Below are 12868 nucleotides of genomic sequence, written 5' to 3'. Positions count from 1 at the left end.
CTGAGGGATCGATGACGGGTGTAAAAGAAGACTGCTAACTGCATCTCTAGCCGTACCTTTGAGACATCGCTGTAGCCTTAGCAAATTCTCCGAGTTTGTGTATCCACACGCGTTTGTAGAATGCAAATAACTGCTATAGAACATTGGCCAGTCTGTAGGATCTCCAATGAAGGGAGGGAGCTCTCTAGAGATAACTTGCCTGGCCGCAATTTGTTGTTGTGATGGTCCAGAGGGAAATAAGGTTGAACCATAGTTCTCAACGGGGAAGCTTACCTGGTTGAAAGCTTGTCGATGATCATGTTGTGGATCGACATGGGGGGGGGGGAACATGGGTAAATTGATTGGCAATTCATGTGGCGAGTTTACATATGAGGTGAACATTGGCATTGGCGACGTGGTAGTATATTGAGATCGACAACCAGTTGGTGTGGGAATCGAAAACTTATCTGGCATATTGAGAGGAGGGGGTACTTTAGGGGGCTGTGTTTATTGAATTCTATGGTATTGTGGATGAATGTGGTGCACTTACCGGGGTAGTGATTTTGCATTGTGGGTTTGTGGGTTACCTGATCCTGCTTGTGTACTACTTTGTGGTAGTATTCTTCCGATACTCGCTTCGCTCATTAACAGCACTGGTGATGGAAACCCCTCTTGACGTGGCGTCGCTGAAACCATGTCGTTCACATTTCCACAAGCGCCGTCTTGCTTCTCCTCGAAACACGCCTTCATGTCCAGGAATTCTCGCTCTATCTTACGTAACCGCTGCAACTCCGCATTTCTTTTGTCCAACTCCAACTCTCGTTGCTTTTTAAGCTCGATCTCTACATTTTCTCGCTGTTGTAGTTGCCGCACTAGGTCGTTTTCCCTTTGACGCTGTAACTGGAACTGTTCTTCGTTGATATCTTTCAATTGATTGAGTTTATTAACTAGATCCAACTCTCGTTTTCGCCGTATTTCGATTTCCTCTTCGTGTAACCCGTGTTTTCTTCGTAGTTCCTCGGTCTCTCTACGCCACTTCTCGTACAAGGGCAATGGGTTCTTCGGACGAGCACCTCTCTCGGTAGTTTGAAGTGTAGAACATTCAAGCAGATCCACAAAATGCTGAACGTCTACCAGGGGCACAACCCTAGTAACATTTTGGTTTTATTATGGTTTTATAACACTCTTGTAGAGTAAATTATGGTCTTCAAGAGCGTTATAAAACTTAAAATGTTACTTGGGAATACTTCCCGGTTTCACTGCTTTTGCCTGGCATTCATCACCTCCGACGGATATGCTACCAAACGTCTTCTCCAAATCAGTGTTTGCTACGCCTCCAATGCTAGAAGATAGGTGACTCTCGTTGACTTCATGGGTTGTTTCTATTGCACAAGATCCCGTCTTCAGTGGTGTGGATGTGATCTGTACCTTACTGCGTTCCACCGAATCCCTGGCTAATGTATGACTGCTCTCAACACATCCGCCGGTTGACTTCCCGACACCGTTGTTCGATCCTGCGGCACAGTTTTGTTGCTGGATCCAGTTTCTTACTCTGCTAGTCTGATTCGTCTGACCACTATGCACGCTCGAAGCTTCGTCATGCTGCTCTAAGAGATCATACTTCCGCGCGATGTACTCTTTCTCACGCTCCAATTTATCTAGGGTAGCCTGTTGAATCTTCTCTTGCAATGTACATTCCTCCACTAGGCGTTGCATCTCACGTTCCAGTCGAACCCTTCGTGAACTAGACGTGCTTGACCGCATAGATGCCGAAGTTGGTGGTGGATTCGTTATTCGAGGGACGCAAAGTACAAACGAAAACGGCTGAGAGTGAACTGTTCTGTGACTCACTCCGGCGCAGGAAAAATGGTACCACTTCTCACAATCCTTACACTGCACCATGAACCACTCGGCCTTATTGGGACGTTCACAAGCGCCGCAATCTTTTTCATCCGCTCGTTTATCATCGACTACAGTAGCTTCAAAGTTTGCATCCGATGACGTCACAGATACAACCTCATGTTGATCGTCATCATATTCTTCTGCTAACCGCGTCCGCGATCGAGTTTGCCGTACAACCGATCTCCGGTGCCCGGGTACTCATCGTCCGCAACACGGCTTATCGCATTTAATATCTGCAAACAAATTACTTTCATTAGTAAGAACATTATTTTGAGCTTTTAGTGGATTTGGTTCACTTGTCATAAGACGAGTTTGTACTGGCCCATTTAATTCTTATCTTATCGTCTTATGACCAAAAAATTGTCGAAGTTCAAATCAGCATAGCTTTGCGTAGAATTATCCGATTTTGATGAAACTGGGACCATAAGACGCGTAAACTCTTCTAGTATATTGTCCTCATGCAAAACGTCTGATTGGCCATTGTAGCATGCGTATCACGTATGTCACCGACCCTAGTTCAATTCCATAAAATCGCATTCCTTGCGGCATGCCGTATATAATTCTAGATTCCATAATCCAGCGACTCATCAAGTCGATGCCTTCTGCAATGCTTATGCACTTCGTTTTGGAAGTGTCGTTTTACAGAGTCATCGCTTTATGGTTGTTCCCAGGGCGAGCTGTTCCCATGCTACCCGTCGTACGCTAGTGCCGACGGTGTGATTTATATAATGACTTCAGGTACCTCCAAATGGGAGCTCAAGTTAAGTTAAGAATTTGAATTAATAAACAGTCTAGTTTGAACGTTCGACGAGTGTGTAACGTTTTAAAAGATATCACCCGCCGAACAGTTAACCTGTTACATGGCGACCAGTGAACAAGTGGCCGAATCCGGCAATTAATAAAGTGATGAAGACTGGTGAGCCGGCAGGAACCGTCACCCTGCCGGCTGAAGAAAATGTACATAGTTGAGTGGCTAAAATGGATTTAAATGATGCCCGGTATGTCCCCAATTGCGGTTATCACACCATGTGTGTAATTTAGTTCTCAGGTCGAGATTTGCTGACGCAGGACACACAGAATACACAAGTGCATTCGCTACATAATATGTTGGAAAAATGACGTTATATGTTGGACAAAACTTATTTTCAAAGCTAATGGAAATTTGAACGTGAGTGAACAGAGCAATTGAACCAAAGTTTGTGTACAAGTCGATACGTGTGATCTATAAGATTGAATCAGAAGCAAGAATAACAAAACCTACGATCATCGCCTCAGTAGGGAGATCGGGATTTATCAATCAAAATGCCTCGTGAGTCAACGCTTGGAAACACGAGACCAAAAGTGGAGCTGCAGGTGGATTTAATTATCGAGTACAGCACAACTCGCGCAACATAATACATGCAGTTGGCGCAGGTGAAGCGAAAAGTACATACGTGTTCACGACGGCACGGTTAATGTGGTGTCCGTCCGGTCGAGCTACGCTGATTTTAGAATAAAGTGCCAATATCGAGGAAGAAACACATCGACATTAACTCCGGATGCCGCCGTCGCTGTGCTGTCACACAGCAAAATCATCTAACACCATAACCTGGATAAGGTATGTACCCCAATGTCTTTTGAACCGCCGAAAGACTCGACACGGATGGATTCGCTGAAAACATTTAGCAAGTATGCAGCAGTAACCAGGTAATAGCGGAATTTATCTAATTTCAAAAGAAAGTGAGTAAAATGAACAACATGTTGTTTGTATGTACGCATAAAATCAAAGGAAATTATAATCTGCTGAATAGTGCTATCTTCTAACTGTCGTGCGACATTTTTCTCTAGATGAGCTCTAGTTTAGTTTCTCCTTTCTTGTAAGTCTCGGAGTAAATGTAGATTTTATTGATGATTCAAAATTACAACTTTACGTCTTATATTAGGTTTTCGTACTAATTGTTTAACTGCGGTATTGTTTTGTTCGCGCGTATATTTGTTCGTTTAAAACCCAAAAAAAAGCACACAATGAGAAAGTAATTAATAATAATACTAAAACCACTTATAAACTTCAACGAAAAACGAATTTGAATTTTTTACATTTTACGAAGAAGTGAATCTTTTTATGCGTTTTAATGAAATTACAAAGGCATAGAAACAAGGTGAATCCAATATTTAGCATATAAAAATAAGTGTTTTTAATAGAAGAAATCGTTAAGCAGTCGAAGAAAATCGTTAAATACATGTTTACGATAAAGAAAATTCATGTTGCAACTGAATTGCGCAATACAAAAGTGCAGTAGAATCACTCGAGTATGGGTGACGTTTAGCAGTTTAGCTTAGAGTTTTACTATTTATTTATTTAAATTAATATGATCATTGCCACAAATGCACATAATAATTAAATCAAACAGTAAAAGACTAATAAATTTGAAGAACTCAGCGAAAAATTTATATAAAAAAAATCATTATTATTATTATATATTGCTATTTATAATATTATTGCTGAACACATTATTGAAGAATTGAAATTACAAAATTATTCAAATTAACAAAAAAAGAATAGATTTTATTTAAAAAAAAAGCTATCAAACTTGTTAGAAAAGAATTCCAGTGTAACTAAAAACTTACTTACAATGCTAAACAAACATCTTTTTTTGTACGAAGTTGTCATAAATTTATCTGCTTTGTTGCATTTAAGCGAACTAATCCTAAACTACACTTTTGAGTTAAAGACTCCGTTGTGCATTTACACCTTTCTGCTGTCAGAAATTTGACAATTGCAAAAAATACAATTTAATTTTATTCTTTTTAATTTTAATTCATATATTTTGTTAATAATTCAGTTGTATCTTTTTTTATTTGTGACTAGATTATTTATAAATAATGTCATGGCAAACTCTATTACCAAAATTTCGAATAATATCAAACATACAACGTGTATCATACGACGGAAATTTGTCCTTGAAAGGAAATTTAAATTATTTGCAAACAAACTCAAGCCGTTTCTAATGCATACTTAAAACTAATGTCCAAAACTGACCTATAAAAAAACATATTTTCTCATCCTATATATATGTTTTTCCAAAATGTGGTAACTCATCAAACTGATAATTTTATTTTTTCACCTTAGCATTACTTCATGTAACCATTCAAAAACATGTTTTTAAGCCTATCTAAATTTGTTTATACATTTGAAAATAATCATTTAAATGAACTATGCATCTTAGTTTCAGGTTAAACTTAAAATAAAATGACAAAAAAAAAGTTTTTGTAATTTTGTGTTTTTCTAAAATGTAAGCACAAATTAGGTACCCATTTATAAATACTTTCATGAAGAGTACACTCAACTATAACATTTTACTTTTTTCTTCGAGCAAAAAGTTTTCACTTTGATCATCCAAGGAAGAAAAAAAAACATTTATTTGCATTCTTTCTGTATTACTTAATTGATTTTAACCTAATCGTACAATTTTCTTTCTCCTCTATCCTACTATTCATCGTATAAAAGTGAATGGCTATATTTATCTGGCTCAAATTTGCCTTCAAAATTAAAAACAATGCAAATTTCGTAAACATTGATCATTACCAATCAATAACAAAAAAAATGATCAATCAAACACAATATTTGGTATTCATTATAAATTTATCCCTACACTTACAAAAATCCCCGCATGCATTGCATGAGTGTTCACACATACTATCCATGTGGGTCAAAGTAACCATGTGTGAATTTGTATGCAATTAAGTATGTGCCGACGCATGGTATGCATATTTAAAAATACATGGATTTTTGCCATAAAGTATGTGTCGATTTTCCTGAGTTATACCCTTATTTTTTGTTTCTTCTTTCCAATAATAAAAAACATGTTTTCCTTCTCGGGCTATATTTTACATTGTCACAAATAGAGGTGAACTCACAGTACTTTCATTTTGAACGTTTAGCTTTGCTACTACGATGTAAAACGTTAAGAATTTTTTCCCGTGTTAATAATTTTTAATAAAATACCTAAATACCTAAAATACCTAAAACAAAAATATCTTATAAATAATAATATATAAAGAAAATATAAAATTCCAAAATCAAGATTTGCAACATATCATTTTTTTCAAATATTTCTGATATTACTAAAAAAAGTAAGATTTAAATTCAACACAATAATTATATTATAATGAACTCATAAACAAAAGCAAAATTAACAATTGAAAAACTCAATTCAAAAACAAAACTGTTATAATTTGTCAACAATAACAAATAAATAACTTAAACTTTTAAAAATCATTAATAACAACCCTCGAATAATGAAAATTTGAATATAAAATGTAGAAATATAAAATACGATATGATTAGATATTTCTAAAATAAAACTAAACAAAATACAAATAAAATAGCTAAAACTTTATAATGTCAACTACAAAAAACACATAAATAATAATATCAACAAATTACAAAGTAAGCTCAAACATATTTATTTCATTTTATTATTTATTACGTAATTACTGGGCGAAAAGGCTTAAAATCCCCAGAATTTCGTTAAAAAAACAATACATTTCATTATTTATTTACTCAACCCCTGGGCGAAAAGGCTTAAAATCCCCAGAAGGTTGTTAGAATTAGGAAACAAAATCATAATATTCTCCTTAGCTATGCGAAAAGGCTTAAAATCCATAGCAAGGAATGCCTGGGTGCTAAAAGTGATAGAAAAAAGGGTTTGCAGGCCTGCACCCACGTATTTATTTATTATTGAATTTAAAAATATTGCCCCAGATGCCCGGATTAAAAGGATACCGGATGCCCGGAAGAAGAAATGGCCAAGCTCTAGTGCTTGTTGCCTAAATTTATTTGAAAAGCGACCAGATAAGTCTGCGCACGCTAGTTTTTTTATTATTACCCGGATGCCTGCCTCAATGAAGAGCAGAAGGACGTCATAGAATATAGGAAAAATTGTTTATCAGCTATAATAATTTTGTCATGGATAGCGACAACGTTGAAAAAAAAAATCAAGAATGTTCAAATATATATATTTAATACTTTATTGATTTTGGATCTGTCCTTAATTATATGATTTTTTTTCTATGCAACATTAATTTTCTACTATATATTAGTAAGACGTAACGAATTATACAGAAGAAATAAAACTGCTTTAGCAAAATTCATATTGAGACCTTTTCGCTTAAATTGATTAAATTACCAGTTCCATTTCTTAAAAACAAGAAAATGTTATTCATTGCAACGTTCAAACACAGAAGCCTGATCAACTTCATGTGTACGAAGCAGTTACAAATGAAGAAGCATTTCTTTTACCTAAACTCGGTTTTGTATATTAAAACGTAGATTTCACAAAATTATCGGTTCGTTAGAGAAAAACTAAAGGTATTTGAATGAATGTCTACCGATCTTCAGTAAATAATCCAAAGCAGATTGGACAAAAGCATTATTATTATTTGTATAACACTACTTCAACTACAATTTAATTATTTTAAAATATAAATAGAGTTTTTTAGTGGAATGTACACTGAAAAGTGGAGATTATTATTGCACACCTTTCGAATTGATATTTTAAAAATTAAAATGATAGCATATTCTTAAATACTAATGAAACTTATCCTTTATTTTGAATCACACGAAATTGAGAATGCAATTCACCCATTATCAGATAGAATTATGGAAAACAACCCAACAAAATATCATAACAAACATATTGCCATTGCCATTGTACCATGTGAAATCATTCTTTTCGAAAGAAGGGATGAGCTTAAAATGTAAGAAAGAAAAATTTACTGAAGGAACAGGATTATAATCATTGTAATTTGTGAGAGGTATTTGAAGTCAAAATTAAAAATGATCTTCAATCATTTTTCAGTAAAGGGTGGTGGTGTAGCATGCGTATCACGTATGTCACCGACCCTAGTTCAATTCCATAAAATCGCATTCCTTGCGGCATGCCGTATATAATTCTAGATTCCATAATCCAGCGACTCATCAAGTCGATGCCTTCTGCAATGCTTATGCACTTCGTTTTGGAAGTGTCGTTTTACAGAGTCATCGCTTTATGGTTGTTCCCAGGGCGAGCTGTTCCCATGCTACCCGTCGTACGCTAGTGCCGACGGTGTGATTTATATAATGACTTCAGGTACCTCCAAATGGGAGCTCAAGTTAAGTTAAGAATTTGAATTAATAAACAGTCTAGTTTGAACGTTCGACGAGTGTGTAACGTTTTAAAAGATATCACCCGCCGAACAGTTAACCTGTTACACCATTGGCCACCGGAGATGTTTCGGGTTTTCTGAGGGTATGTTAAAAATGCATTTTTTTTCTGCTTGACATTTTATATGGCGTTTACTGCCATCATGTTTTATGCATTCCCCAGAAACTAGAACTAATATGCTGACCAATGATGGCTGCAGATCGAGAATCCGTTAGATATACGCAGAGATATGGCCATTTTCGTGAAAACGGTACGGGATTGGCCATACACCCTGAGCAAATGTCACTTTCGCAGAACACCCGGAACCTGTTACAAATTGGCCAGAGAGCAGTGACGGGAAATGTCATATCGATGTCATGGGACTAACTTGCTAATACCTTTTCTCACAAGTCATTTACAATTATGTTTTCCATATAAACATGTAACCCTCAAATGACCCGAAAACTTTTTCTAATAGGTAATTTCTCTAAATATGATATTGGCGGCGTGAAAGCCGAATTAGTGTCAGATGACATTAATGTCATGACATTCCGTGACATTTTTTTAATCTCGCTGTCATGGCTCACACTTTGTATTTAGAACAATGATCTGTTCGACAAAGTTCTATGACCCTTTAAGTACTACATGTTAATCAAAAAATCCGAACTGTAAATGACAGTTTTATCAATAAAGTTATAAATAAAGTTTTATCAAAATCGGATTATTATACGCAAAGTTATGCTGATTTTAATTTCGACATAATTTTACCTATCTCAACCTTTTTGTCTAACCCCTGTAGTGATTATGTCTAACGACTTAGAGACCTCAATACATTATGTGAAATGATCGATATACCATGGCTTCTGAGCTACCGTTATACGCATAACTGTCCCATGTACAAAGGAATCCCAGGAAACTTGTGACAAATATGCGTATGACGGTAAGGTTGTATCCAACTCGTTGTACATATAAATAAGAATTATTCCATATGAGCCTCGCTTGAGATAATAGAATATACTGGTCGACAGTAAATTTGTATTCGCGATGCTCATGTAATGCATTTTTTATTCTCGTCCTCTAAAATAGATTGTTAGTTTGTTTTGTTCCTAGTTTGCTAGTTTGTTTTGTTCCTAGGGATCCTTTTTTATCTTCATTAACCCTTTCAGGACGAATGTGTCATATATCTTCTTATTCTTCTTTGGCTCCACATTCCAAATGGAACTTTCCCTGTTTTCAACTTAGTATTCTATTAGCATTTCCTTAGTTATTTATTGAAAGCCTTTCTTTGCCCGCCATTGAATGAGTATGTATCTTGTGTGGCAAGTACAATGGATACACTATGCTCAGTGTATCGAGAAAGCTTCCAACCTGAAAACATCCTAGACCGGACCGAGAATCGAACTCGCCACGCCATCTCCGGATTGGCAATCCTACGCCTTTGCTCGCGAGGAGACCCCACTAAGAGAGTATTAGCCGTTTCAAATTCCAGGGTTAAATACAGTTTTGCCTATTTGGAAAAAAGTTCCTAGAATTGGAAATCTATCATGCGTCTCCATATGCTTTTATGCTTATATGCTGCGGAACAGTTTTCAAAACCCCTACCTATCGTTTCCCTTGGGAGGCCCATTTTTGCCTGAAAAACAGTTAAAGCAATCCTTTCCTACTTTCCAAAAAATCCTTTCCTACTGACCAAAAAATCTCGGAATTTTCCCAATCAAGCGGCAAAAGCCAGCAACCAGTCTATTTTAGAGGTCAAGAACTACTAATGCAACAAATGAGCATCGCGATGATTTTGTCCTCCCGCGTAATTGTTATGGATAAGTTAAATGCAAAAGAATGCTTACCTTTTGAAAAAAAAACACTAAATCCGAAAGCATATTCTTGCAGTTAGACATTGTTGTCTAATTCTTATTTCATATTTCACATTTCCACAGAGCATGCACAGCGTGATGATGCCGAAGCAGAAGGTGCACCAGTTCCTTGTGCGAACGTTCTCTAGTCCCACCAAGTGCAACCATTGCACCTCGCTGATGGTCGGCCTCACCCGGCAGGGCGTAGTGTGCGAACTGTGCGGCTTCGCCTGCCACATGATCTGCTGCCAGAAGGTGCCCACGCAGTGCCCGGTGCCGTCCGATCAAACGAAGCGACCGCTCGGTATCGATCCGACCCGCGGCATCGGTACGGCATACGAGGGCTACGTGAAGGTACCCAAGCTGGGAGCGGTCAAACGGGGCTGGGTGCGGCAGTTTGTTGTTGTTTGTGATTTTAAGCTGTTTCTGTACGACATCTCAGCGGACCGTAGTGCATTACCAAGTGTTCACGTTACTCAGGTAGGTCGCTCGGAGTTCCGGTGGAAATTTGGACCTAAATCAATGACGTATGATCGTCGTACTTTCAGGTATTAGATATGCGTGATCCAGAATTCGGAGTCTCCGGAGTTCGGGAGAGCGATGTCATTCATGCAGCTAAGAAAGATGTTCCTTGTATCTTTAAGGTAAATCGCATTTTTTTTTTAATTTCTGCATCACATTAAGTATATTTTCCATAGATAACAACCTCCCTGATGGATGGTGGTCCCTCGCTGCAAACCCTAATGCTGGCGGATACCGAATCCGAAAAGGCAAAGTGGGTGGTGGCGCTCAGCGAATTGCATCGAATATTAAAACGAAACAACCTACCAAATACGGCTATTTTCCGGGTGAAAGAGGTGCTGGACAGCTCACTGTCGGCGATCCGCAGCGCATTGAGTGCGCTTATCATTGACCCGGACCGGATTCTGCTGGGCACGGAAGACGGCCTATTCTGTTTGGATTTGGATCGGAGTGAAATCGCCCGGATAGGGGAGAGTAAAAAGGTGTATCAGTTGTGGTACATCGCGGAGGAGCAGTTGTTGGTGATTCTTTGTGGCAAACAGCGTCATTTGAGGCTTTTGCCAATTCGAGCGTTAGAAGCGACGGACGTCGAATGGATTAAGGTGGCAGAATCCAAGAACTGCATAACGGCCTGCACGGGAATAATCGAACGTGGACCACAACCAGTGTACTGCATTGTGATCGCGTTAAAGCGACAAAATACGTCGCAGATTGTGGTCTACGTGGTAAATCGGAACAGGAGTCGACATCACAAGATGTGCGAGTTTACTGTTGCGTACCCGGTGCAAAGTTTGCAAATGCTTTCCGATCTTCGGTTAGCGGTGGGTCATCAGAGCGGTTTTACAGCGTACTGCCTGCAAGGAGAGGCCCAAGCAATGCGTAAGCTCTGATTCTCTAATTTGTTGGAAGCGTTATTCATTATAATGTTTGTTTGTTACAGCTCTTGTTCATCCGGAGAACCAGCTGAATAACTTCCTTGCGTATTCCGGAGTTGATGCATGGCGAGTTATTGAAATTCAGTCTGGGCAAGGATCAAATGGTAAAAATTGTAGCATTTTGTTTCTAAGTAGAACTGAATAACATGTCAATATTACTTTCTAATTACAGCTCATGGAGAATACCTGCTGGTGTTTCAAACTTTAGCCATTTATGTAGATTTACAAGGACGCAAATCACGTGATCGTGAAATTATGTATCCAGCAGTACCTACCCATATAAGTAAGTTGAATAATGTTACTATTTCAGGGGTTTTCTAGAGATTTGAATTAAAAAATTTGATAGAGTATCATTTATATATTTTTTTTAAATTCCATAATCCACAATCAAAGCGGGAAGTTTCTTATCAACATCACTCTGAATACATAATTTTTGTTTCTATGTCTCATCTTTACGGAAAGGGGGTTCTTCGTTGTATTTTGATTAACACTTTTCGGACATATAATAAACTATCTGTTCTTTTTCGTCTGCAGCTTATTGTGATGGTCATCTCCTAGTCTACTCGGAAACACATCTTGATATATTTAACGCGCAAACCGCCGAGTGGGTTCAATCAATTGGACTTAAGCGGTCCCGTCCACTGATAAACAACGGAATTCTTTCGCTGACGACCCTAAATGACGCTGCCCATGTCATTTATCTGGCTAACATGCATACACGTAAGTTTTAACAAATTAAAGCCATAAATGCATCGGAACAACAAATATCTTATTACTATTGTATTTACGGTTTCAGGAGAGCTACTCAATCTCGCACCATGTGATCGTGATGGTAGACTAAAATCTAAACGCTTTTCATTGCGTAACGAAGGCAGCCGTACGATACGAACGTAAGTGAAAAACTATTTTTGTTATCTATTTTACGTTGCTTGAAAGTGAATAATTAAACAAAATCACATTTCCAGTAGCACCGATCGCCGCTCGAAATTGATTTCGGCTCCTACAAACTTCAACCATATCTCGCACATGGGCCCAGGAGATGGAATCCAAAAGCAACGGTTACTCGATCTTCCCACCACAATTGAAACGGCAGATCAAAATAACCAACATCGAGTAATACTTTTCTAGATACAAATGACTTGAATCTAGGTCCTAACGCTAATTTTGACCGTTTCAGGTATCAACGATGCGCCACGCTCCGCCACCACCGCGAGCTCCTCCACGTCCCATGATTCATCCCCACAATGGTTAGTATTTGCGAAACGCCCGGAACAGTACCACACCCACACCCATTAAAAGAAGGTTCTAATAATTCTTTCCCAGGTGCTAAGCGGACGGCTCCGGCCCGACCACGGGATCAACCTCCTTCTTTACCACGATCACCTAGTCCACTCGGGAGTATGTCTTCACTGCAAGATGTTTTGAAGGTAAGGAAATTTATGAGTTTTTAGGGGACTAGTACAAAACGCCGAATCACGAAAACCGAAAAGTTTTGGGCCAAAACCAGGGAAAGAAA

At 38.1% G+C, this 12868-nt stretch overlaps 1 protein-coding gene across 6 annotated transcripts in view; it reads left to right on the top strand.

Annotated features, from left to right (window-relative positions):
* LOC134222333 (serine/threonine-protein kinase Genghis Khan) overlaps positions 1 to 12868 on the top strand; it is a 223939-nt gene that overhangs the window by 190069 nt on the left and 21002 nt on the right. For 3 of the 6 annotated variants that reach the window (XM_062701483.1, XM_062701485.1, XM_062701484.1), the window contains exons 11-20: positions 9980 to 10375; positions 10444 to 10539; positions 10594 to 11296; positions 11358 to 11456; positions 11525 to 11635; positions 11887 to 12072; positions 12149 to 12242; positions 12318 to 12465; positions 12530 to 12599; positions 12652 to 12779. In XM_062701483.1, coding sequence (XP_062557467.1) covers positions 9980 to 10375; positions 10444 to 10539; positions 10594 to 11296; positions 11358 to 11456; positions 11525 to 11635; positions 11887 to 12072; positions 12149 to 12242; positions 12318 to 12465; positions 12530 to 12599; positions 12652 to 12779 — 2031 coding nt within the window. The remainder of the gene's footprint in view (positions 1 to 9979; positions 10376 to 10443; positions 10540 to 10593; positions 11297 to 11357; positions 11457 to 11524; positions 11636 to 11886; positions 12073 to 12148; positions 12243 to 12317; positions 12466 to 12529; positions 12600 to 12651; positions 12780 to 12868) is intronic. The other 3 variants (XM_062701487.1, XM_062701489.1, XM_062701486.1) reach the window with 3 other exon arrangements.

Source organism: Armigeres subalbatus, chromosome 3 (assembly GCF_024139115.2).
Source record: "Armigeres subalbatus isolate Guangzhou_Male chromosome 3, GZ_Asu_2, whole genome shotgun sequence".
Lineage (NCBI taxonomy): Eukaryota > Metazoa > Arthropoda > Insecta > Diptera > Culicidae > Armigeres > Armigeres subalbatus.
This window is presented reverse-complemented; position numbering and strand designations above follow the sequence as displayed.